The sequence below is a fragment of the Podarcis filfolensis genome (assembly GCF_964270895.1).
Source record: "Podarcis filfolensis genome assembly, chromosome: 5".
Lineage (NCBI taxonomy): Eukaryota > Metazoa > Chordata > Lepidosauria > Squamata > Lacertidae > Podarcis > Podarcis filfolensis.
In genome coordinates, this window is record NC_139608.1 from 23,681,827 (window position 1) to 23,709,527 (window position 27,701).

General features: G+C 46.9%; 3 protein-coding genes across 3 annotated transcripts in view; 1 reads left to right on the plus strand and 2 right to left on the minus strand.

The window, feature by feature from the left end:
* SIAH2 (siah E3 ubiquitin protein ligase 2) lies at positions 1–27,338 on the plus strand. The gene is made up of 2 exons (XM_083613538.1): positions 1–1,222; positions 25,347–27,338. Exons 1-2 carry the CDS (start codon positions 797–799, stop codon positions 25,902–25,904), a joined length of 984 nt encoding a protein of 327 aa, XP_083469664.1. The 5' UTR covers positions 1–796; the 3' UTR covers positions 25,905–27,338.
* The window catches only part of LOC310762420 (glucose-dependent insulinotropic receptor-like), a 153,137-nt gene that overhangs the window by 84,718 nt on the left and 40,718 nt on the right, over positions 1–27,701 (minus strand). The gene's annotated exons all lie outside the window — the stretch shown is intronic.
* Positions 10,252–27,701, minus strand: part of EIF2A (eukaryotic translation initiation factor 2A) — a 108,837-nt gene continuing 91,387 nt past the window's right edge. Inside the window, exon 13 of the transcript XR_014547962.1 lies at positions 10,252–12,262. The gene's annotated coding sequence lies outside the window, so the exon portion shown is untranslated. The remainder of the gene's footprint in view (positions 12,263–27,701) is intronic.

Genomic DNA, 27,701 nt, shown 5'->3' on the forward strand with positions numbered 1-27,701 from the left:
GGCGAAGAAGTGAGTTCCATGCCCAGCAGATGGCGGGCCGGAGCGCCTATCCTGGCTCCGGTACGCCATTGAACAATAGAGTGAAGAAGCTTCCATGTGCGCGTGTGCCCATCTCCACTCCCCCTTTTTTCTCTCGCCTTCAGCGGCCGCTGTTTTTTTTAATTTTAATTTTAGAGGGGGGGGTGCCTCCGCGAGAATCTCCAGGAGCAGATTGTGGCGGGGGAAAGGAGAGAGAGGGCACCGATTTCCTCCTTCTTTCTTCGCTCCCGCCCATTCTCTCTCTCTCTCTCTTTCTATCTATCTATCTCTCCCCCCCCCCCGCCTCCGAAGTCTCCGCCTTGCCATCAGCAAAGACCAAGGGCATGCTCAGTAGGAGCCAGCATCGGCTTCGGGAGCAGGCTGCGACTCTACACCACCCCCTGCCTCTCTTTCTTGCGTCAGATTAATGTTCCGGGGAGGGACGGCGTGCGTGGGGGGGGGCGGTTTGAGAAGGAACCACGCGCGCTTTGCCCGGGGGAGGAGCAGAAGGGCCGCCGGGGGCGGAGGAGCGGCTTAGAACGCTGAGCTGGCCCGGTGGAACGTCGGGGCTTCTCTTTTGGAACGCTCGCACACACTTTGGAACGCTCGCGCTCTCCCGCGGCGCGGAGGCGAGGCCCGGCCGGGCTCTCCGAGGAGCAGCAGCAGCAGCTCCAGGGAAACGGGCGCTGTTGTTTTGAGTCTCGCTGGCGGGGGCCTGCGGGGTTTCGGTGAGCGAATCAGCTCGGTGCCCGCCGTTCGATGGTTTGTCCCGACCGAGATGAGCCGCCCGTCCTCCGCCGGACCCAGCGCTAGCAAACCCTGCGGCAAGCAGCAGCAGCACACCCCGTCGCCGGCTGCTGCCCCTGCCGCCGCCGCCAACGCCGCCGTCGCCACCATCTCCGCCGCCGGGGCCGGTTCCTCCGCGGTCTCCGCCGCGGCCGCTGTGATCTCGAGCCCTGGAGGAGGCGAAGGCAGCGGCGGGCCGGTCTCGCCTCAGCACCACGAGCTGACCTCGCTTTTCGAGTGCCCGGTTTGCTTCGACTATGTGCTGCCCCCGATCCTGCAGTGCCAGGCCGGGCACCTGGTGTGCAACCAATGCCGGCAGAAGCTGAGCTGCTGCCCCACGTGCCGGGGATCCTTGACCCCCAGCATCAGGAACCTGGCCATGGAAAAAGTGGCCTCGGCCGTCCTCTTCCCTTGCAAGGTAAGGAAGGGCAGGTCGCAGGCAGCAACCGGCACAGCCGCCGGAAAGGTGGGCGGGGAGAGGGGGCTGGGTCGAGGGAAGCAGCGGGGCTCAGCGCCTGCCCTTGAGGTTGTGGTGGTCCAGGTGTTATTTTAAAAGCTAGCTCTCTGAAATTCTCCATACCCTGCTGGGAAGTATTGGGGCGAACCCCGTGAGCACACACCCCCCCCCGCCTCCCACTAACTCCTCATGAGAAACATATACAAAGTACCCTTTTTTCTGGAGAGCTGATTCTCAGAGACTGTTTTCATTTTAATGTAAGATGCACCTGCGTCTGTAATTCTGCCTCCTCCACCTTCCAAACCACTATTCGAAGCATCCTTTAGACATAACCCCTTTACTCTTCAAGCTACAGAAGAAGTGTGGGGTCTTGCACACATCCACAACAGTAAACAGTGTCCACGGTCCTCTCAAGAATGCAGATCTTTGCTTAGTTGTTATTTGTTCTGGTGCATTGTTGTCCGGAGACTGGGGCCAGAGAGCTACTGGTTTTTGCACCTGACCTGTTCCAAGCTAGTATTTCTCAGTTTTGCTCCCTAATATCTTGCAATATGGAGTATTATCCTACTTTAGTTGTAAGGATCCCTGATATAAATGTATGTGAAGAGCTTGGAGCACTTGAAAGAACACACAGACTTTAAAATCTATTATTATTATTGGCTTATGTCATAGTTATACCTCATCCCTGCTTACACTTGACAGCGTATGCTATGTTACACTGGAGAGTTAATGTATAATTCAAAAATAGTGGCCACTGAGGAGTGGAGATCTAAGGGAGCATAAAAGTTTGGAAATGATTTGGAAACTCTTTAGCAGTACCTGGATTAGTAAAACAGGAGGTGTTTTTTAAAGGGGAGGCCAGAGATGGATAGCTCAGTCAGTCAATAGATTCTTGACTCCATGTAGGGAGCCTTGCCAAGTGTCTCGGTTAATTGAAACACATTGGTGCTAATGCACTCCCTGTTAGTCTGCGCTGTGCGCTAAGGGAATTGGGGCATTGGTCTAAACACGGCAGAGATGTGTGCAAAGGCCCATGAAATGTGGTACCTTTCCCCCCCTCCCTCCTCCTTTCACACTTCTGACTCAACCTTAAAGGCAGAACTTGACAGAGCGAGAGACAAGTTGGGTTCTGGTGTGTTAGTTGGCAGGGATACGTGCAGGGGAGAAGGGGCAGGCCAGGGGGGTGTGGGGAGGGGTGAATCCCCCCATCAACAAGTTTTTCCACCTTTTTTATCCTGCATGATTCGGTTGCAGGCAGCTGGGGAATGGAAGTGTGTGCGAAGGAGAATTGGTTGGGTGCAGAAAGGTGTACACACCTGATTCTCCTTTACAATCCAACTTCGCACGTTACCTCTGCAGAGATATCCCCCCCCATATACTTTTGCTGATGAAACATGTTTGCATCCCCTAAAATATCGAGCCGGGAGCTCAGGAACTTCCCATATTGGTATGTCCAAAGCCACAGAGCTCCTCTGCATCCAGTCAGAGGCTAGGAGTTCTGTTGATGACGTCTTTTGCTGTTGTGGAAGAGGGCAGGACTGGAGCTTAAGGGCACCTGCAACCTACACTGGGACGGTGCTGATCCTTGTGCTTTGTGCTTATTATTAGTAAAAATGGTTGCAGCATATCCCTACCCTCCAAGAGGAATGCTCCTGTTCAGGGCTTATTATGGGGTGACCCCATTTCACTCCTAAGCCGTCGGCCCTTGATCACCCAAGTTCACAATTGGAATGAGTCTAGCTAATTGCTACTCCATATGGACTTAGAAAAATGAGCATGGGTTGCACAAAGAAGCAACAGCATCAACATCCCACCTCTGGTGGTGATGCCATTGACAGCCCTTTTCTTTAAAATGCTCCCACCCCTTTTTCTCAATCAGTGTGAGGTTTTTTTTGGGGGGGATGGGCTGTTTGGAAGCACCCTAACTAAGATAAAAACCGAGGTGGCAGCTGGCAGAGAGAAGAGCTGTTTCCACCCAAGCTTTCTATCAGTGCCAATCTTTAGGCCCTTGTCTCCCTTAAACTAGATATACCGGTGTCGGTTTCGCTCCCAAGACACAGGTTTAGGCTGATCAATATGCACTCTAAACCATTCTAAAATGACATTGACACAGATCTTAAGGTCGTGTTGATGAAAGGCAACGCTGAAAGCAACCATGTCGCCCACGTTAACAGTCTCCATCGGAAGGTCTCCAGTTGCAAAAGCAAAAATTAAACTTGCGGAAATAGAGAGTTGCTGCATTGAACCACTGATACTATCGTAGAGAGTTGGAAGGGACCCAAGGGTCATCTAGTCCAACCCCTTGCAATGCAGAAATCTGAACTAAAGCATCCATGACAGATGGCCATCCAACTGCTGCTTAAAAGCCTGCAAGGAAGGAGAGTCCACCGCCTCCCGGGGGAGTCGGTTCCACCATAATTCAACCAGGGGTGGTTGGGTTTTTTTAGGGGAAGGGGGTGTTTAGGGAAGACAACTCCTTTCTTACACTGTTTTGGGAATGGTGCTGCATAGATGGAGATTAAATGATGATTTACTAGATGACCAAAAATTTGTGGAAAAAACAAAAAAGGCTTTGACTGATTACAGTGGTACCTCGGGTTAAGTACTTAATTCATTCCGGAGGCCCATTCTTAACCTGAAACTGTTCTTAACCTGAAGCACCACTTTAGCTAATGGGGGCTCCTGCTGCCGCCGCACGATTTCTGTTCTCATCCTGAAGCAAAGTTCTTAACCTGAGGTATTATTTCTGGGTTAGCGGAGTCTGTAACCTGAAGCGTATGTAACCTAAAGCATATGTAACCCGAGGTACTACTGTATTTTGAAATAAACAGTCAAGGACAGACAAAATTACAGATGGTCTGGGACGCAAGTAAGGCGGTAATGAGGGGACTCTATACAACAAAACTCATATAAAAGGAAACTGAAAGAGAAAAATAAAAAGGAGATTTTAGATGAGATTACAGAAAAGGAGAAACAATTGTCAAACAAAGCCAATAAAGAGGCAGTGAAACAGGCAATCAAAACTTTACAAACTCAATACTCAATGATAGTTAATGAGGAAATCAGCTGGAAAATAAAGAGAGTAAAACAAAAATATTTTGAGCATGCAAACAAACCAGGAAAATTCCTAGCTTGGCAGTTAAGAGAAAGTGAACAGAGGAACTCCATAAATAAAATTAGTCGAAATGGAAAGATCACAGATAAGTTGAAAGAAATAAGGGAATGGTGCTGCAAAAGAGCACCTAGTTCTTCGATTTGAGGGACGCCGTCATAGAGTGTGCTTACAGAAGGCACCAGGTCCAGTCCTGGGATTTCAAGTAGCAGCAGGGCTGGGATAAAACCCACCCTGGAGACTTGCCGCCAGTCAGGAGAAGTCCGTCCTGGACAAAGAGGGGCCAAATGGTCTGACGGAGTAGCTGACAGCGTGGCCTGAACATCGCAGGATGCCAACTTGATACCAAGTCAGACCGTTGGTTCATTAGTTCGACACATCGGCCTTCCTCATCGTGGGGCGCTCCAGGTGTTGTACTACGACTTTCATCATCCCTGAATGTTTGTTATCCTGACTGGGGCTGATGGGAGTTGTAATCAGAAGCATCGTGGGGGGATACAGCTTGTGGGAGGCTGGTGACAGTGTTGAGCTAGGTGTAACAAGGATGGGAGATGGGGTAAAGCAATGCGGAGGTTGGTACATATAAAGTTGTGTCCTCTTGAGTTAGGCTGGTCTGCACTGTGTGGCTGTGGCATTGCAGTTTCCGACAGGGGACTTACACTCGCCCTATCCAGAAATGACAGGGATCTTGAAGATCCTCAGACTTTTCCCACATTAAGCATGTCCTCTGCTACTGAATTTGGAGCCTTCCTCATTAGCGTGTGACCTACCAAGCCAAACGTATCCCATTGGGTATCTGGTGTGATCTGCCAAGTGTCCCAACAACTCTGCTACTTTGCAGTAACAGGCCAGCGGCAAAATCCGGACGTTTATTGCGTTCCTGTTGGACCACCGTTCGTGTCTTGTAGGCTACGTTTGGTTTAGCGGATCGCAAGTTGCTCAGAACAAGTGCTTGCAGTTCAGAGTTTTGAATTTAGATTCCACACAGAGAAACAAATGGTAATCACGAAACTGTAGTTGAAGACCAGTATTAGATTAAAACATCGTAGGCTTCCCTGTGGAAGTCACTAAAACCTGCAGGTTTGAAATGTGCTTTCTCCAGAATCAGCATATTGCATGGAGAATCTCCACATCATCGTAAGCCACCTATGTTATGTGACTGCAATGAAGCCATGCTATATACATAATGATTCCCAAATATTACAAAGATAGGATGTAAAATTCCCAGAAAGTTTGAAAGGGAAAAACTTCTTTTTCTGCGGGCAGGGGAATGGAAATGAAAACCTTTGCAGTACTTATTTTCTTTTCTAACCCAAACCTTTTACAGCTTTGGCAGCATTAAATGCATAGTTCATAATATAGTTAGCATGTAAAATTGGTGTGTTCTTGAAATTTGCAGAGCAATGCTATGTGTTTATATGGAAGTGAGACCTGCTCTGTTTAGAAAGGTTTACTGCCTGGTAAGCATACATATAAATGCTGCCTCAAAACTAGAATTGCCCTAGTTTGGGTAGGAGAGTGCATATGTCACAGTTGTTTCAAGGGGCAGGCGGAAAGATTGACCACAAAAGTGGGGTCAGCTCGTAAAGGCAGCAGGTGCATGAATCCTTCTTTTCTTTTTTCATTTCCAAAACTTAGACCAAAGGTCACCAGAAGAGGATCCGTTGTAGCAGTAGAAATGTATGCAGTACATAGTGGAACCTGGACATCTGGGAGTTAGAGCCTGGAGCTATAGTCCTGTGCCCACTTACCTAGGAGTAAGCCCCATGGGACACAACAGGACTTACTTCTGAGTCAAAATGCATAGGGCTGCGCTGAAAGTTAGGTGTCATACAGGGTCGATTGGCATAACCTGGGGACACTTCATACATTGTATAGTTGATTTGCGCACCCTACAAATGCAGCATTGTGAGACATCCTAGACTACATAGTTTGTTTTATCTATATTTTGTTGAAGGGAGCAATCCAAGCCCACGGTCCACCAGGGGTGAGGAGTGTTAGGAATAGGCAGGTCTCAGGCCGAGCCTGGGCTCAGTAGGAACTAAGTCTCACATCCTGGCTTGGCTGAAAATATGCCATCAAAAAGGGGGGGAAATAGAATCCTAATCAAAGCACTACGGTCCTCCATCCTACCTTATCTTGGGGCTCAGTCATAGCCGTCTGAGCTGAGGCTGGGTTAAGTCCTGAAAAGGGGGCATTCTGGAGGTTTGGGGGGGTGGGCATGACAGGGCAGACTTACTCCTGTTCCAAACATGACCTAGCAACCCATCAGAAGTTAAAACTGGCCAAAAGGGTGGTGAAAGTCAAACTGTTTTAAAGGCTTGTTTGCCCTCTGCCAGGCTCTGGCCAGCTCAACTGGCAGCAGAGGCAGCTTTAGGGTAGCATGACCAGTGCCACACTGCAGAAAGTACCACAACAATTATGCAGAACGGAGCGTGAGAGACAGGCGGGGTGTTTGTGTCAGATTTTAGCACTGCACAGGGTGCTGCTCAAATTTTAGAGCCCAAAGTCTGCCGCTGCTGGTGATCAAAGATTGGAATAGGGGTATGTTAAAAGGTAAAGGGACCCCTGACCATTAGGTCCAGTCATGACCGACTCTGGGGTTGCGCGCTCATCTCGCTCTATAGGCCGAGGGAGCCTGCATTTGTCCGCAGACAGCTTCCGGGTCATGTGGCCAGCATGACTAAGCTGCTTCTGGTGAACCAAAGCAGCACACGGAAACGCCGTTTACCTTCCCGCCAGAGCGGTACCTATTTATCTACTTGCACTTTGACGTGCTTTCGAACTGCTAGGTTGACAGGGGCAGGGACCGAACAATGGGAGCTCACCCCGTCACGGGGATTCGAACCGCCAGCCTTCTGATCGGCAAGTCCTAGGCTCTATGGTTTAACCCACAGTGCCACCTGTGTCCCTTAGGGGTATGTTACACCAGCATAATTTACCCCAGCATCCATTATTCCAGCTTCCTTTAGTTCAGATCACTCTGCCTTTCCATCAGTGGTTTCAGGATGGTTTTTAAACACTAAATAAGTAAAACAATGGCACGTGCATACAAAGCAACCAGCGGACAAGAGCGTGCTTGAAGTCAGAGAGTAAGACAGTAAAAATGTTCTTAAATGTCTGACTTAATGAAGAAGTGTTTGTGTGATGCCTTTAGCGACAGTGAGGTTGGCAAGGTATTTCATAGGTGCCAAAAAAGGTTTGTCCTTCGCTTCGCACCAGAACAGCCTTGGTTGCCCCTAGTGACGACCTCTATCCGTGAAGAGATGAGAGAAGTACAGCCTTGTTGGTTATGCTTTCATTGGCTTTTGAGAACGTTGACCGTGGAGTTCTTCTGCAGTGACCCAGGGAGGTGGTAGTTGAAGGTATTATGTTTCAGTGGTTGCACTGCTATCGGCAAGGTTGCTTCCAGAAAGCAGTACAAGGAGATTGTTGCTCAGCAACGTGGCTGTGGGGGGGTCCCAGAAAAGGTCTGTTCTGTCCCCTGTGCTGTTTGGTATCTATCTGAAATTCATGGGATCTTGGGATTTGGAGCATGGTGCCATCTGAGTCAGGAGAAACAGGCAGTGAAGGGCTGGGTGGGAGCTAATAAACTCAGGATGAATTCTGATAAGATGTAAGTACTGTGGGTGGGGGGAAGGTGGTTCCCATGTCTGGGAATTATGTGTAGAACCTGTTTTGGGAGGGGTTCCACTCCCTCTGAAGGAACAAGTTCATAGTCTGGGTGTACTCCTGGATTCCAGCCTCAAATGGCTTCTGTGGCTGGAAGTGTTTATGTCCAACTTCAGCAAATTCACTAGCTATGGCCATTCCTATATTGGGATAGCCTGGTCTCAGTTGTCCATGCCCCCATCACCTTCTGCCTAGATTGCTGTCATGTGCTGTATGTGGGGCTGTGTGGAAATTGTCAGACTGTACAGCAGGTTAAGTGGAAGTGATTTGCCCAAGGCCACCCAGTGGACGTCATGGCACCAAAAAGAAAGAAAAAAATAGAATAAAAATCAAGGCACTAAAGTCATGTCAACATCATCCAGGTCTAGCAAGTCAACAACATTCAAAGAGAAAAAGAGTATCTTAGCACATGACTAGTCAGTGGCTTGACCTTTTAGCCGGTTTCTGTTAAAGGTCAACAGAAGTACATTTAATGCAGGCTTTTCCTGTTCTAGGAGAATTACCATGGAAACGATAGGTGACCGGGAAGTATTGTAATGTGGGTTGTAATCTGATGACGAAATTGTGTTTAATCATCTAGTCTGGAGATGGGCAGTTTCAGGACTTTGGGCCAATGCGGCCCTCCAGGCTTTTATGGGTTCTCTATCAGGCCCTTGGGGCCCTTCACAGGCCACACACACACACCGAGCCACACCAGCCCTGCTCTGCATCCTCCTTTGCCTGCCTGGAATGTGCCCTTGAACTCTGAGAATGCCTTTTGCCTGAATGGAGGACTGAGATGTTAGGTATTCCCATGAGGGCAAAGGCACAGCACTTTGTAAGACCCAGTGGCCTGTGGGCCAGATTGCCCATGACTGGTCTGCACTGCAGGATTTTAGACACAGATAGACAGCACGGGTGGCGCTGTGGGTTAAACCACAGAGCCTAGGGCTTGCCAATCGGAATGTTGGCGGTTCGAATCCCTGTGATGGGGTGAGCTCCCATTGCTCAGTCCCTGCTCCTGCCAACCTAGCAGTTCGAAAGCACGTCAAAGTGCAAGTAGATAAATAGGTACCGCTCTGGCGGGAAGGTAAACGGCGTTTCTGTGCGCTGCTCTGGTTCACCAGAAGCAGCTTAGTCATGCTGGCCACATGACCCGGAAGCTGTACGCCGGCTCCCTCGGCCAGTAAAGCGAGATGAGCGCCGCAACCCCAGAGTCGGTTACGACTGGACCTAATGGTCAGGGGTCCCTTTACCTTTACCTAGACAATACTACATAGAGATGCTGTCTGGAAAGGACACGTTCTCTCACTGAGCTGTGCTCCATATGCACCACAAACACTAGGAAATGGCGCAACTAGCTATACAGTTTCAGATCCATAGGAAGCTGCTTATACCAGGTCTGGCTGTTTGTCCTTGTGGGCTGGCTGACATTGTGTACTCGTGACTGGCAGTAGCTGTCCAAGGTAGCAGTTGGGGATCCTTCCTGATCTTCTTAACAGACAGTGATAGGTACCAAACCTGGGACAGTTATCATGTATAGCAGTGTTCCCCAACCTTGGGCCTCCAGCTGTTTTTGGACTACAATTCCCATCATCCTTGACCACTGGTCTTGCTAGCGAGGGATGATGGGAGTTGTAGTCCAAAAACAGCTGGAGGCCCAAGGTTGGGGAACACTGATGTATAGCATGTGCAATGTCACTCAGCTGTGGTTCCTCCCCACTTTTTCAGCACGACAGTGGCTTTTTGAGAGAGTCAAAGCTGGCATGGGATAGAAGCTTCCTTCCTTGCATCTTACACTCTTACCGAGATCACTGCCATCTGCTGGAAGGTTTGCAAAAAATAATAATAAACAAATGCTTTGGTTTTTTTGCATCTTTTGCAAAACCTGTTTGGCCAGAGATGGCAGTGGGAGGAAATAAACAAGAACATTCATAGTGGTGTCTTCATTGTTGCCACCTTCAGCTGTCTGAGTGTATTGTCTGCCTTCAGCCTACCTGAGCACAAGGACAGGGTATGGGCCCATCTCTGTTTAGCATAGTAATTAGGATTTAGCATGCTATGGGAGGCACCCATGTTCAAGATAAGCATCCTCTCTTACCCCATCTCCTGCCTGGGCCAGCTCTAGAGAAGTGCCGTCCCAAGAATCAACACCACCACAAAGGTTGCGGGAATAAACTTTAAAACAATTTTTTTTTTAAAAAAAATATTTATTAAAGATTTTTTAAAATTATAAAAAACAAAAAACAAAAAAAGGAAAAATAGAAAAAAATACATCCATCATTCTCAAATTTTCAACTTTCATTACCTTCTTTCTTTGACCTCCTCCTCCTCCCCTTTCTTGTATCCTGGTTAATATTTATCACAGCAAATCCTTTCCATAGTTCATAATATTTTGTCCTTACATTACCTTAATCTATTTTCATCTTGTCTTATAGCAAACCTTAAAACTTAAAACTTAAATCTTATTTTTACCAACTTCTCATAACCATATCATTAACCTAATTCTTTAAACATTTTTACTAGAACCAAGTAGTTCCATTTCAACATTTTTCTAACATTCATCAATTTTTTTTTAATACAGTCCTAATGATAAAAGAAAAAAAAAGTAAAACAATCCAATCTTCATCCAGCATCCCTTCCTCCTGGTCCCGGATTTTGTCAGTCCTTTTTGTCCCATTAATCTAGTGCATTAACCTGGTATCGTTATATCCGAGGCCCTCAAGTCTCTTCCATGTCCCTTCCGCGACTCTTCTTCATATTTTCCTTTCACTCGTGGGAACTCCAGCTTAGTAATGTTTTTGACCCTTTTCAGCAGATCAGCCCCGTTTCCATAGTCCAGACTAAACTCCATGTGATATTTAAACACCTGTTTCAGATTACCTGCAAAATTAAGAGCCCCCACAGCTCCAAACATCTGACGGCCCATTACCAGACTCAGAAAGTCCAAACATCCCTGCATGGAAGGGTCAATCCAACCCCCCATTTCCAAACCAAACCAAACTTTATCTTTCCAAATCTGGTTTTTTCCAGATTCATTTATCAAATCCAAAGGCTCATGTTCCTGCAGGGCCGCAACTCCCTCCATTTCTGGCACCCAGGATTCAGCAGCATCCTCTTCTCTCATCTGTGCTGTCCTAGCACACTCCTGTTTTAGTTCCTGGGTAGGCTCCATGTAGTTTCCTGCTGCCTGTTCAAAAATTCTGGCCGCATTAGTCATCAAATCCGTCTTCTGGCTTAACTGATCCAATAGGGCATTTATTTTACAGAAAGCACCCAACAGAGCTTCTGAAAACATTGTCCTACAAGGTCACAAGTCCTTTCCCACGATTGTAATCTGTAGCAGCTGAAAGCTCCTGAAATAGGTTACAATTTCACAGTCTCCCTCTAGGGGGAAGACTTCTGTTTATTCTTTCTTTTAAGAACAATAGCAACAAAGTTTCTTTTTTAAGATATTCTGACAATATTTGTTCCTTTGAAATGCGAAAGGAAACAATGGAATCACTATATTACTTTTCTTTTAGCTGTCTGTCAAAAACATTTGTCTCTGGTCAATGAGCTTCAAACGTCAGTCCTGACACTCCGCTCCAGGATCAGGACGGTGGAAAGTTACTTTACTTTAAACTCACTTCTGCAGGTTTAAACAGTCCAAAAAGAGATCCCCCTTCTTCTCCTGCTACCGAAGGGGGGTTCCACGATTTTAAATGATGAAAGCCAATCCTTTAAAAGTAATTTTCTAAGCTCTAGTTTACGTTGCCTTTGCTTTATTCTGACTACAAAGAAACGGAAGGCTGACTTCCTGTTTAGACCTTCCCGTTTCAGTACCAAATTGAAATAAATTTTGAGTCCAGTTCCTCTCTACTGGCCAGTCCTTATTTAAAGTCCAGTTGTTCAAGATTTAAATACTCACGGGTGATTCTTTAGATGCCAAATTGTCCCAGGAAAAAGGCAGCGCTCTCCGGCAACGGCTATGCGGCTTCGCTCCACGGAAAAAGCACTTGACTCACAGCACCGCGCCACTTCCCCCTCTTCGCTTCGGAGCCCGTTAATGGGTTCCTTTGCGGGTTGGGGGGGCGCTAAAGGTGCCCGCCGAGTCCCACGGTCACAGGCTTCATCCGCCTGTGATTTTTTAAAGGGTCCCCGCTTCGCCGTAGCGGAAACGACCCGTTTCGCGCGGAGCTGGTCCCTCCAGTTCAGAGGGATTCCGCCATTGCCGATGGCACCACCCCGGAAGTCCTCTAAAACAATTAAAGATACCAATCAGTTGATTTTCAGGATGCTACCTTAATTGTGTTTGAACTCTACTGTAAGGGTTGCCTTTGCAATTTAATTGTCATTGCTCCTATGATAGGGGAATATTATCATCTGTGATTATGGGGAGGCTTTGCTAATCCAAAACAAGGAACCGCAGGTTTGTTTGGCAGCTGGAAGGGGAAATTGCTTAATGGATTTCTCTTTCCCCCACCCCTCCAACATGTAAACAAATGGGCACAGTCCATTTCCCACTGAAATCGATGGCAAAGCTGCTATTGATTTTAATGGGCTGTACAGTAGTGTCTTGGTTTTGTTCCAAGAATGGGTGGCATGAGTGATAGCTAGGGTGAGAGGGAGGAATAGAGGGCATGAAAAAGAAAAGTTTTCCAATGACAGTTCAAGTGTTACTCAGAAGTAAGCCCTGGTGACTTCAGTGGGGCTTACTCCCAGGTAGAGTGGGTTAGGGTGGCAGCCTAAGTAACTTCGTGGAAGTGCAAAACTAACCTGCTTGACCAGGGGTGGGCAACCTAAGGCCCGGGGGCCGGATCCGGCCCAATCGCCTTCTTAATCAGCATGTTTTTACATGAGTAGAATGTGTCCTTTTAAATGCATCTCTGGGTTATTTGTGGGGCCTGCCTAGTGTTTTTACATGAGTAGAATGTGTGCTTTTATTTAAAACGCCGTGCATAGGAATTCATTCTTTCCCCCCCAAAAAAAAATATAGTCCAGCCCCCCACATGGTCTGAGGGACGGTGGACCGGCCCATGGCTGAAAAAGGTTGCTGACCCCTATGCTTGGCTAATCCTCTTTTCACACAAACAGCCTTTGCTGGATTATGTCCCCTCCCCCCAGTGTCTAAGATTTCTGCAGAGTTGCTTGCACAGTGCTGAGAAGAGGGCAGTTATTAGATTATTCATTCATCGAAGATCTGGGTTAGCGACTGTATTGGCCAGAATTGTTACCCGCCCTGTTACTCTGACCTAGAGGAATGTGCAGAATGTGTATATCCAGTGTTATTTGACTTCTGGCTAAGTTAGGGATGGAATTGGCCACTTTGCTTTCTCTCCCATGCTTTTCTATTTGTTCCACTCCGCACCTTTTCCGCTCCTGCTACAGTGGTACCTCTACTTACGGACACGTTCTATTCTGGGGTGTCGTTCGCACCACGAAAAGTCCGTATTAATGCGCCGCTTCTGCACATGTGCGTGACGCAATAGAGCGCTCCTGCGCAAAGCGCATAGAACGCTTCTGTGCACGCAGCAAAACCCGGAAGTATACACTTCCGGGTTTGCCACATTTGCAACCCGAAAATCCACAACATGAACCTAACGCAACTAGAGGTATGACTGTACTCAGGCAAAAGTGGGCTCCTTTCTTCCTTCCTAGAGTGACAGCTTTCATGTTGACAGAGAGTATGGAACAGAAGGCTTTGATTATCCTCTCTGCAAATTCCTTCATATTGTGGCAAACCACTGACGTCTGATACATAGTGGTATTGTCTGTAAAATGGGAATATTAATTGTTCTTCACGAGCGTGATGCTGTCTCATACTAAGCTTCCTGACAGTTAGTTGGTCGTTATTAACATTTCTCTGTAATCTCCAAATTCTGCTTTTGGAGAATAGGAAGGGAAGGGGAAAGATGTCAACTTCTCCTAAGAACTGGTTCAAAGGTGACTGGCCTGGGGACAACTACTCAATGTATTAGGCAGCTTTAGATATTTAGAGAAGACATTTGCATGGTTTATGGCAAGTAGACATTTACTAGCGTGTGGCTGTTGTCTTGTTAGGAGCTGAGGTCATGAGACACCTGATGGTGGCCAATTCTTTAAATAGCAGAAATGCACATGCTGTGTGTGCTTTTAATCCCAGTCACTAGTAGCCTTGCTTCATTAATTTTTTCCCTTTTTCTGAGCATACTATTTTACTTTGTTGGTCTCAGTGATGCAAAGCTAGTTCACCTTTTGTTCCTCTCAAAATAATATCAAAATGAATCAATAGCTTGCTGCTTCCCTGCCTCTGACTAGCCATTGTCTGACTGCATTAATAGATGCTTGCGCCTGCTTTATAATGATCAAATAAGACTTAAAAGGTATGATAAGAGGCAGGATCAAGCTTTGTTTTCTAGAATCGCTGATGACAAATATGATGGGGAGGGACGGGAACCAGTTCTATTTTTAGTTCTTTGATTGATTTTAATGAATGAGTTGGGAACAAGCCTGGGGCTGTTAATTACAAGGCTGGGGTTTGGGTTCTTTAGAATGGAGTTTGCTAGGTAGGATTTGGAGTGAGACCCCGGGTTACAGCAGACCATGTTGGTAAGGAATTGCACTGCTTTTGCATGAATCAGGTGGTGTTGCTTGAGAGCAGCAGAGAATACAAATGAAATAGTAGTCTGCACTGATTGTCCCAGCTAGAGCTGGGCGATATCAGCTTTTCAACATTGCGGTGTGTTGCCAGCCAAACATCGCAGTTTGGTGATGTACCATGATGTTGAAAAAGCAAGCTGCATTGGCCTCTGCCCGCGAGGCACCTGGTGGAACTTCCCCAGCTCTCACCTCAGGAACTGAGGCCGTTGCACCCAGGCGCTCGCTGGGCTAGGACAACGCAGCTTGTTTGGCTCCCCCTCCCCAGCTGAGACAGCCCCAGCACTTCCCCTGCTCACAGTCAAGCAGGCAGAACATCGCTGCTGGCTGTGGGAGCACCAACCACGCTCCCCTCAGCTGAGCAGTTTCACAGAGCCCCCAGCCGGCTGCTGGCTTGCAGGGGCCAGTGCCGGGCTGGGGGCTCCTTTAACTGCTCAACTGAGGTAAGGGCAGATGCATACAGTGGTACCTCGGGTTACATACGCTTCAGGTTACATACGCTTTAGGTTACAGACTCCACTAACCCAGATATAGTACCTTGGGTTAAGAACTTTGCTTCAGGATGAGAACAGAAATAGTGTGGTGGCCAAGCGGCAGCAGTGGGGAGCCCCATAAGCTAAAGTGGTACCTCAGGTTAAGAACGGACCTCCAGAATGAATTAAGTACATAACCAGAGGTACCACTGTACTCAGTCGAGCAGTTTAAAGATGCAGAAGAAGGGACAAGCTGTACAGTGGTACCTCGGGTTACAGACGCTTCAGGTTACAGATGCTTCAGGTTACAGACTTCGCTAACCCAGAAATAGTACCTCAGGTTAAGAACTTTGCTTCAGGATGATAACAGAAATTGTGCTCCAGTGACTCGGTGGCAGTGGGAGGCCCCATTAGCTAAAGTTTCAGGTTAAGAATGGACCTCCAGAACGAATTAAGTTCTTAACCCGAGGTACCACTGTATTGGCGCCCAGGTTGTTCTCCCTCTGCATCGTATGAGGGCAGAGTGTGATGGTGGTTTCACTCAGGGATATGTCGCTGGTGAGACTGCCACCGCTCCCGAGTCCCTCTGCTAACAGCGCCGCTGGAGGAAGGCACTCTAGCAGACGCTGCTAGCAGGGGGACCCGGGAGCGGTGGTGGATTCACCAGCGATATACCGCTGAGTGAAGCTGACACCACGGTCTGCTCCTCAATAGCAGTCCTGGGTGATATATTGATATATCGCCCAGGCCTAGTCCCAGCATGTGCTGACTGCAGCGGCTCCTGGGAAGCCAAAATGACTCATTCTTCGTCTTCATCTGGGGTTGGGGGGCTTTGTTGTTAGTCCTTTTGTGTACTTGGCTTGGAGGGGGGATGCCGCCACCTTGCAGTGTCTGGTGTCAGGCTAGGACTGAGGAGACCCGGGTTCAGATCCCACGAAGCCCACTGCATGACCTTGAGCCAGTCACCATTTCTCTGCCTAACCTACCTTACAGGGAGGGTTGTTGTGATGACACAATGCGGGAGAATTTACGCTAGCAAAAAACTCCTCAGAGGAAAGATGGGATTGCAGTCACACCAACTTTTTTCTTTGTTTCCACAATCCATATAAATTATATTTGCCTATATATCTAGACTTCCACTTTAGTTCAGATTTGCTCTTCTGATCTTGGGTGATGATCTTCATAGTTCAGTGGACAGAGTCTTTATAAAGCTACAGTTGTTGTTGTTGTTAAAATTTGCATACCATCCTATACCCATAGATCTCAGGGCGGTTCACTACATAAAATCACAGTATAAAAAACGGAAAATACATAATAAAAACAACCCAATAATTCCCTTTCAGAACACATTTTTAAAGGGCATTGATGTCAATTAGCCAAAGAGGTATTTATTATTTACAGTTCTACACTAATAAATACTATTTATTAGTATTTACAGTTGTGTCCCTGCACAACTCTGAAGCGCACTGGCTCTTTTATCCTAATCTGCCACACAATGTGGGTGCCTCTTAGGAACAAGACTGGAATATAGTGTAGCAGATCATAGTGGAAATACCTGAATTTCCACTGTTCAAGCAAACGCAGCTGTCATCTATCTACACCTGGCCTTCATGCGAGAGAATTGCATGGAGCACCCATGTCATAGATGACGTTATCAGCAAGGTGGAGGGAGGAGCAGAGAGTGCTCTGCAAAACCCAAGACTCTTGTTGATGGTAAATGAGTGTTCAGATTGGACTACAGACATTCCCATTGTCCAGGTGTAACCTGAATACTTACTCCCTTTATACATATGGAAGCTGCAGTTAGGTATGGACGCATCAGCTCATGTCATCTTTACATGTTCGTTTCGTTTCCATATTAATGGGCATATTTATTTTTTAAAAAATTGGAAAAAAGTACTTAGGAGGTGGTTTGGGGGCTGCCTATTAATATATACTGTATTTTTTGTGTATAAGACTAGGGGGTTTTTTTCCAAAAAAATTAGGTTTACAATTGGGGCTCATCGTATACACAGTTAGTGCTGAGGGATGTTTTCTTAATTTGGAGTCTCCCAAAATAGGGGGCGTCTTATACATGGGGGGCGTCTTATAGATGGTAAAATATGGTATTTTTATATTGTTTTACAGGTAATAACTACTCCGAACAGCTGGAAACTTTGCTGCTGGCGTTCAAAATGTGGCTGGATAAGCCTGAGAGTGTTGGGATGGGATAAAACAACATTCCTCCTAGGAATATTGTATATAGGAAAACAAGATTGCTGACCCCACCATAGCATCCTCACAGAGATATTGTGAAGGATGTGTTGCAACCACCTTTTTCTGTATAGTCTTCATGGCGCATTTCTGGCCCTGTTGTGAATGCGCACAGCACCCGCTGCAGGCGCCACCAGGCTTTTTAGCTGCTTGAAAAAGATACAGTGGTCATAGCCTTCCTGTGCCTATGCTATTCCATTTCGGCTTTGGCTGCAATTGATTTTGGTCTTCCTTTTTATTGTTGGCCACTGCTTATTCCTGATGCTGCCTTTGATCTGACATTTGCCCATCTACTTCTTATCACTTCCTCTGCGGCTGGAGTTTACCTTGTGGCTTGAATACTGTATCTTAGGTTAGCCAGTTTAGTGCTCTCCCATAATTCCTGGCCATTGGCCAAGCTGGGTAAGGCTGATGGGAGTTAGGAGTCCAAGAATATATGGAGGGTACCCACTGCACTTGCGGCCCCAGTCTATGACTCCTCCATTGGATCTTTGCTTAGATTGTTGATGGCTGTGCAGGACCTTCTCCTTAGTTCTGATTCTGAACTTGCCACTGACTCTTCCCCCTCCTCTTCGATCTTTTCTGTTCTTCATCCACTCGGTCTCGTAGCGGCTTGGGCATGCCCAGATCTGCTGATTATTGCTATTGTTCGCCAGGTGCAGATTGTTCCAATCTATTGTTAGCTAACTGAAAATTCTCTTCAGTGAGAGGGGAAACTACCTAGAAGATTATGAATGGCTGGGACTTGTTTCTTTGGTGTGTGTGTTTTTTCCTCCTTTCCTTTTTTAAAATAACTTACTTTTAAACTGCAGTGCAAAATACAAAACCACAATATTGTAACACGGTGTAAGGTGGCAAAAGCAGAAACTTAGAAAAGCCTAGCAGCGATCGTGCTTAATTTCCCACCAACCAAAATGAAGCATCTTAAAAATTAAAATCAGATTGCATTGCTCAGAGAAACCCTTTTAATAATTTAAATCTAAACATTTATGTGATGTTAGTTGTATCTGCTCCGAAAATAGTGTTTCTTTTTTCTTTTTAAGGAAATGGTGCCTTTGCTTGATTGCAAATTCCAGTCCTCCAAACACAATTTGGAGGATCAGGCTTACACACTTCCCCATTATTTCTCACAAATGCAGATTCACTCATCCATTTCCGGATGTGTTCTCGATCAGCTTTCCTGAACCTGGTTCCTTCCAGATATTCTGGACTGCAGCTCCTTTCAGCCCCACCAAAGACAGCTCTGTGAAGGGCACCAGGTTGGGGAAGGCTGTTCTAAACATACTTTGCCTTCAGTTCCAAATTCATGCAAACTTTGGTTAGTGCTGACCAGGAGTTAACTACAAACTATAGTTTGCAGTCCATCTTCAAAGCAGCTCCCTATTAACCTTACTAGGTAAAGGTAAAGGACCCCTGACAGTTAAGTCCAGTCACGAACGACTCTGGGGTTGCGGCGCTCATCTCGCTTTACTGCCTGAGGGAGCCGACGTTTGTCCGCAGACAGTTTTTCCGGATCATGTGGCCAGCATGACTAAGCCGCTTCTGGCGAAACCAGAGCAGCGCACAGAAACGCCGTTGGCAGGAGCTGGGACCGAGCAACGGGAGCTCACCCTGTTGTGGGGATTCAAACCGCCGACCTTCCGATCAGCAAGCCCTAGGCTCAGTGGTTTACACCACAGTGCCACCCGCGTCCCTTAACCTTAATAGACTTGCTCAAAAAGCGTATATACATGTGCTCACTTTGCACGGTTCTGCTTCCAGCAGTTCAGTTTTCCTCTGGTTTCCGATATTTCACCAGCCATTTTTGCTGACACTTAGTAAGCGTCTGGCCCTTTGTAGCTGTGATGGGAACCTGGTCGAAATGCTCACGGTAACTGGATTCTGCAAATGGAAAATCTTTGCTTGCAGGGTGCACTCCTGCCGTGTGCTCAGACCTAAGTGAGTTAACTGCCGAAGACAACTTCTGCATTTTAGAACCGATAGTGTAAGGGAACAGTATTTCACAAATGCAAAACTAATAATATAAGCAAGCAATTAGCTATGTGCCCAGCTCAGCATGTGCTGACCTATACAGCTGCTGAGACTGCAGTTAGCGGTGATTGCCGGGGGTGGCGCGGCACGGCTTACAATGCATCTTGGAGGGAAACTTGGAATAATTGAAAAGAGCCAAGTTGGTGAAATAGATCATAGATGTTAACAGGATCTAAAACTTTCTACCTTCAGCTTTGGGGGGCTTCGGAGCTAGTTTCGGTAACAAGGTTTTTGTATATAGCTGCCAGCAGGCCAGGGATTCATGTGAAATGCAAGGTCCTGTCTTGTACTTATTACCCGCCCCCCTTGGCATTTTCCAGCGAGATCTGGGCTAGGTCAAGCCATTTGCCCACCTCCAAACGATTTTGCCTTGCAATCCGAAAGCTGCACCCCAGAATAGTTAGCAGTATCTGGGGGTGGGGTGTGTTTATGCCCCAGTGTCCTCAGTGACACTGACGGTGATTAAGGGGCCTCACTTATGCCCCTAAAACACGGTATCTCTAAATGTGGACTCCTGCATTGCTTGTGCAAATAGGCCAGTTGTGGGTGATATAATCACAATCTTCCCACTCTTTTCTCTTCTCTGCCCAGAAAAAAAAACACTGGTGATGTTTACATGTTATGTTATAGTAAAGGTAAATGGACCCCTGACCATTAGGCCCAGTCGTGACCGACTCTGGGGTTGCGGCGCTCATCTCGCTTTACTGGCCGAGGGAGCCGGCGTGCAGCTCCCGGGTCATGTGGCCAGCATGACTAAGCCGCTTCTGGCGAATCAGAGCAGTGCACAGAAACGCTGTTTACCTTCCCACCGGAGCAGTACCTATTTATCTACTTGCACTTTGACGTGCTTTCGAACTGCTAGGTTGACAGGAGCAGGGACTGAGCAACGGGAGCTCAACCCGTCGCGGTCATTCGAACCGGCGACCTTCTGATCAGCAAGTCCTAGGCTCTGTGGTTTAACCCACAGCGCCACCCGCATCCCTATATGTTATGTTATAAGGTAGCTCAAAGTAAAGTTTCAACTGCACAGCTTTTTAGAGATGTGTTGTGGACGTACCCAAAAGAAATAAGATACTTCCACAATGAAACTTTGGCTGTTATGCATATTTTAGAGGCAGCCAGGCATAAATGGGGCAAGAATGAACATGTCCCTTGGTACCATAGAACTAATGTGCTGGGTTCTTGGTTTCTGCTGCTTGAGTGATTCCCACCTCTGTGTAAGAGGCTTGGCACCATTTCAAATGCTGCTTGCTTTGCTATCTGGCTGTGGCAGATGCAAGAATGTGCAGAAATTTTGCCCGCCCCCAGAAATGTAAATGTGCCCTCAGAGGCAACTCTTGTCCATGTCCCAAGCACACAGACCTGTTCATTTCTACTTCGTATTTCTCCCGCCCTCCTCCCCCCAAGTTATACGGAGATGCTGTGATTCTCTTCTCTCATCACCCCAACACCAGTGTCTCCCAAGAAAACCACAGCCCACAAACTCTTAATGGGCCCCTTGGTTTGTTTGGTCTCTAACCTAAAAGGTCTTTTCTCCTGGGCTCAGCTGTCTAGACATCTTTATCTTGATCAAGCCTTCTATGCAGATGAGTCACGTCACAATCACTGCCACAATTACCCGCTGCAATAATGAATTGATAAAGGGTGTGACATCAAAGCAGGTCGTTTCAGTTGTGTATTATTAGCAATAGCACATTGCTGCAATACAGAAGGTTCCTGTCTGTGGTACCATCTGGCGGGCCAGGCAGGCTGCTGCAGTTTGCTGTGCTTTCATTTTTGCACATATATCGTATGTGATACCCGCCAGGTTCTCTGCAGCATGTGCCTCCCTCTCTCTGCAGGGGGACTTTACAGTGTGTGCTTCCAAAGCTCACTGACCAGGCTGTAAAAGAATCTCTTAAAACTGTTGATAAATGGGGTAGGGTAAGATTTGTAATCTAGGCTGTGTGTGTGTGTGTGTGTGTGTGTGTCTTGGGCCAAAAGAATTGTATTCCACGGAAATTGAAACGTTATGCCCACAATACATTATTCACAAGTGGATATTCTTAAAACACTTAATTTGCATCGTTCGGATTTCCCCCTGTCACTTTACCATTTAGAAATAATGAAACTAGGGCGGAGGGGAAATCTATAAAAGAGCTGGGTGGGAGAGAGAATGGGTCGAAAGCGTCTGGAGGTGGGAAAGCCTGTTTCTCATCTGTCATCTAAATGCTAAATAATTTTTTCCATTGCAACCACGTGGTCTAGAAACTTGAAAAGTTATCTGTCTTGGCAATGATAATTTGGCCCCATAGGAGTTCCCCTGAAAGAATTCCCCAAGTCTAGTGGTTCACACAAGTCTTCTGTTTCCGTGCTTTTAACCTTTTGTACCTTGTGTAATGGGACGCGGGTGGCGCTGTGGGTTAAACCACAGAGCCTAGGACTTGCCGATCAGAAGGTCGGCGGTTCGAATCCCCGTGATGGGGTGAGCTCCCGTTGTTCGGTCCCTGCTCCTGCCAACCTAGCAGTTCGAAAGCACATCAAAGTGCAAGTAGATAAATAGGTACCACTCTGGAGGGAAGGTAAACGGCGTTTCCGTGCGCTGCTCTGGTTCGCCAGAAGCGGCTTAGTCATGTTTGCCACATGACCTGGAAGCTGTATGCCGCCTCCCTCGGCCAAGAAAGCAAGATGAGCGCCACAACCCCAGAGTCAGCCATGACTGGACCTAATGGTCAGGGGTCCCTTTACCTTTTACTTTGTGTAATATTTTTATACATTCACAAGCTCATCACAACTTCTTATGGGTCTGTGTGTGCCTTTGAAGCTGTTGGGTTTGGGGAAATTTCTGTGCAGCGAGCAAACACTACACAAGAGCTGAGTGACATATTTTCACCTACTGGCCGGTCCTTTCCGTGCTTTGCCATGGAGTTTGCAGGATCAAAAAATCCCATCTGCTCACCTTCCTCCAAACTGAGATGTAGCATGTTGTACATGCAGGAGTGGACATCTCAGGAAATTGTCAAGAAGCAAAATAATAATAATAATAATAATAATGCCTCTCACCTTTTTGTTAACGTAGGTGTAGTTTTTAGTGTTGAGCTTTGTAATATTATCCTTAGCAGCATCAGCAAAGCTAATGTGATTTTCATATATGGCACAATTACTAATGCTGTTTAGCTGACAAAGCTCAGTGGGAAATGCTGGGGTGCAATTATGGTGCATCTGAATGTGAGATGGAATGAGAACTACTAGGTTAGAAAGAACTGGACATAATAAAACATGGTATAGGAATGATAACAACAACAATACAGTGGTGCCCCGCAAGACGAATGCCTCGCAAGACGGAAAACCCGCTAGACGAAAGGGTTTTCCGTTTTGGAGGTGCTTTGCAAAACGAATTTCCTATGGGCTTGCTTCGCAAGACGAAAATGTCTTGCGAGTTCCTGCGGGGTTTTTTTCCTCCCCCCCCCCTTTTTCCCAAGCCGCTAAGCCGCTTATCAGCTGATCCGCTAAGCCGCTAAGCCGCTTATCAGCTGATCCGCTAAACCCGCTAAGCCACTAATAGCGCTAATCCGCTAAGCCGCTAATGGGCTTGCTTCGCAAGACGAAAAAACCGCAAGACAAAGAGACTCGCGGAACGGATTCTTTTCGTCTTGTGAGGCACCACTGTAATGAGTTTATCTCAGGTGCTCAAACCACTGCACACAAACACACACAGAGTCATCTTTACAGCAACCCTGTAAGATAGGCCAGCATTATTATCCCCATATTGAAGGTGGATGCCTAGGTAAGAAAACTGACTTCCTTCAAATTCAGAATTAAATACAGTTAACACAGATTACAGTCACAAGAATAGGCTGGGCCCTGAAAACACACATCTCAACTGTCAGAGACCAGCGTATAGAAGTGCATCTTCAGCGCTTACCAGAAGCCAGGCTTACATCTGAGGAGAGGGAATTTGGGGGCGACCACAAAGAACGCCCTCTTCTGGGCCATCCCCAACGCGCTGAACTTCTGAGGAAGGTGGAACTACCCAGAGGGCCACCCTCTGCTGATCTCAACACTCAGGGTGATCTGCAGGGCAGGATGCAACCTTCCACATATTTGGGGCCTAAGTTGTTTAGGGTTTAAAATGCTAGCATGGGCATCAAAGTGTTGGTGTTGACCTTTAAAGCCCTAAACGGCCTCGGCCCAGTATACCTGAAGGAGCGTCTCCACCCCCATCATTCAGCCCTGACGCTGAGGTCCAGCGCCGAGCGCCTTCTGGCGGTTCCCTCACTGCGAGAAGCAAAGCTACAGGGAACCAGGCAGAGGGCCTTCTCGGTAGTGGCGCCTGCCCTGTGGAACGCACTCCCATCAGATGTCAAAGAGATAAACCTGACATTTAGAAGACATCTGAAGGCAGCTCTGTTTAGGGAAATTTTTAATGTGTGACATTTTAATGCATTTTTAATCTTTGTTGGAAGCCGCCCAGAGTGGCTGGGGAATCCCAGCCAGATGAGCGGGGTACAAATAAATTGTTGTTGTTGTCATAAATTGGGCCTGGAAGCGGATTGGTGGCCAATCCTGGGAACTGTAGTTTGTTAAGGATGTGGAGAGTTGTTAGGATGCCTCTAATCCCCTCGCAGAGCTACAATTCCCAGAGTTTTATGGGAAGAGAGATTGATGGTTAAACCACTCTGGACATTATAGCTCTGGGAGGGGAATGGGGGTCACATGACAACTCTCAGACCAGCAAGTTCAGTAACAGACACCATCACTGACCTTTCCTTAATATATCTATATCTGAGAGTGATTTATGTATTATGCCATTCAGCAAGTGAGGCTTTAAAATCTGAATTTAGGCCAAATGTGGTTTTTATTTTTGAAAAGTTGACTATTGGGTGCTGTGCGCTGGACCTTGTGAAACATTCCAGAGTAGTTGTTAAAAATTAATTGCGCTCTGCGGTGCTTGTGTGAGGTTGATGGCTGCGACGGGAGTCACCGGAGGAGCTAAATTTTTGGCAGTTGCTTTCGCCTGAGAAATCGGTCGAGTCTGTTGCTCTGTTAAACGTTTGCCATAAAAACAAATGGAGTCTTTAAACTGCCACTAACTTTGAATTAAAAACGGTTGTAATTTCATGTAATCGCACACCCACCGATATTGCAACCTTCGTTAGCAAGCGGTCTCCGCTCGTGAATTAAAATCCTAAAGTCATTCATGGCACGAGGCTCATGCCCCCCCAAACCAGCAAACCTTGTGTAGCGTTCCCTTTCTCTGTCGCACGCTTTTAGACTTGTGGAGGGTGCCACAGATTGGTTTCAAAGCGCATACATTGGAGACAGAAGGCCACAAGTCGAACCTCTAGCACATCCAGTGAAAAAGGATCAGAGGGCAGGTGGTGGGGAAACTCAAAAGGTCAGAAGAAAGCAATGCGGTTGAAATAATAATTCACAGCCTCACCTTTGTTACAAGTCTTCAACATGGCATCCAGAAATAATAATAATAATAATAATAATAATAATAATAATAATAATAATAATAATAATTTATACCCCGCCCATCTCGCTGAGTTTCCCCAGCCACTCTGGGCAGCTCCCAATTGAGTGTTAAAATCAATACAGCATTAAATATTAAAAACTTCCCTAAACAAGGCTGCCTTCAGATGTCTTTTAAAGATAAGATAGCTGCTTATTTCCTTCACATCTGAAGGGAGGGCGTTCCACAGGGCAGGCGCCACTACCGAGAAGGCCCTCTGTCTGGTTCCCTGTAATCTTGGCATTTGGTGGAGGGTAGCCATGGTTTAGACCAGCTATTACATTCAAAAACCGTAAATGTTTGGTTTGTGCATTATAAGGCAAGCTCTAGTTTCAGGGTATTTCAGTCCATTCGATTTCATCCCTGAAAACCAAAATCAAGCAGCAAGCCGCCGATTCTGCTTTATAGCCGTGCTTCCCACCCTTGATTTTATTTTTTGTCTCCTTCCAGTACGCCACGACAGGCTGCTCCCTGACACTCCACCATACAGAAAAACCGGAGCATGAAGACATTTGCGAATACCGCCCTTACTCCTGCCCGTGCCCCGGTGCCTCGTGTAAGTGGCAGGGCTCGCTGGAAGCCGTCATGTCGCACCTCATGCATGCCCACAAGAGCATCACCACCCTGCAAGGGGAGGACATCGTCTTCCTCGCCACGGACATTAACTTGCCGGGGGCTGTGGACTGGGTGATGATGCAGTCCTGCTTTGGCCACCACTTCATGCTGGTTCTGGAGAAGCAGGAGAAGTACGAGGGCCACCAGCAGTTCTTCGCCATCGTCCTGCTCATCGGCACCCGCAAACAGGCAGAGAACTTTGCGTACAGACTCGAACTGAACGGCAACCGGCGGAGGCTGACTTGGGAGGCGACCCCTCGCTCCATCCACGACGGGGTGGCGGCGGCCATTATGAACTGCGACTGCCTTGTTTTCGACACTGCCATAGCACACCTTTTTGCAGACAATGGGAACCTCGGGATCAATGTGACTATTTCTACGTGTTGTCCGTGATATTTCTATGTAATTATTGAGACCATGTTGTTGTCTTTCGTTTCACTGACTGTTTTTATTTTTATTTTTATGGTGTTCCACTGTATCCCTCTTCAGGTGTTCCCTCACACCCTATTAACAATCGCATGAGGGGAGAACAGGGCCCCAGCCCCCTGGCACACACGTACCCTGGTCATCGCGGCACCACCATCCACATGTTCATCCCAGGGAGGCAACTCCACATGCGCAGGGTCCCCGATGATGTGGGACCTGTGTAATTGTTAATCGTGTGAGCGGGGGATGCCCGAAGGGGACTTTAGGGTTCTTTCTTAACCGGCCGTTTTCTACCCTCATTCTCTCCTTCACTGCCGCCGCCACCTGTCTTTACCGCAGAGTTTTTAAAGCACAGTTAACAGGACAGTTAAGATGATTTTATCCTGTTAATCTGAAAGGAAGGGAGGAGATTTGTTTATTAAAGAAATAGCATTATTTAAGGTTTTAAAAGGTGAAGGCAAATCCCTTTTCTTGACAAGCAAAACCTTTTTTAAGCATAATGGAATCGGAATAGAAGCAGCGGAATGGACTTAAAGAGGCAGTTTGCACATGCAGAATGTGGGAGGTGGACTCCTTAGGTGTTTGAGTGCATTGTGCTCCTTCAGACGGCAAGAGGGGCACTTTAAAACAGCAACCCTTATAACTTCCTGTTCTAGCACAACATCTCCCTGTTATAGTAGTGTTCTCATTTGCCAGGACTTTTTAACGTCTGAGTGTGGGACCTTTTAGAAATGTGGTTTATCACCTGCAACCTGAAATGTTACTAGCTTGTTCTGCTGCATTTGTGTGTGTAGCCGCACAAATCTGCTTCTCTTAATGATCTCAGTGATTGGCCTTCTAAAAGAGCAAAAGAGAGAGAAATTGGAGTACGGTAGTATCACTTTTTAGCGATGCAGGAAGTTGCTGAAGCCTTGGTGGTACACAACATGTCTCAGGCATGTTCTTTTGCACACAGCAGTTTCACACACTTAACAGGCGGTACCACTGTCATCTGGTTGGTCTTGCTGTTGCTGTTTTGTCCTTTTTCTTCCCAACAGAGTTTGTTCCCTTCACCCTCCAAAAAAGAAAAAAGAAAGAGTTTCCATACACCTGCAAAATGTTTGACCCTCTTCATCCATCCAGTTCAGCAAGAGCTGAAGAGGCTCAACATTTTGTGGAAGCTGCTAACTTAACGTGGTGGCAAAAAACAAGATGTGTTTTGAGCAGTTTTAAAAATAGGTCCCACCTATAAATATACCCAGGATGTTTGGCGTACTTGACATTAACATTGTAAAAGCTATTTTCAAATAACACAAGGAAAAGCGATGTGCCGATTCGTCTTGTTTATGTTCTTTGCTATCTAAGTTTCCTGTTGTTGCCATATTTACTCTAGTTTTTTAAATAAATATTTTGCAAAAATAATGTCCATGGGCTGTCTGGAAAAGCATTCGCGCATCCTTCATACCTTCTTCAGCGATCCCTCGTAGCCAAGTAAGATTGTCTTCCATAAACACGATTTTAACACTGAGTGTGTGAGTGACTGTGGAGGACAATTCTGGATCCACACATCCTTCCACAGTGGGAACATAGGTTTCCGGGTGTGCCTTCCTCTTAGCACGTTTCTCCCTTTCGTCCTGAGTTCGAGCGTCTTCGAGAGCCAGTGTGGTGTAGTGGTTAAGAGCGGTAGACTCCTAATCTGGGGAACCGGGTTCGCATCTCCGCTCCTGCACATGCAGCTGCTGGGTGACCTTGGGCTAGTCACACTTCTCTGAAGTCTCTCAGCCC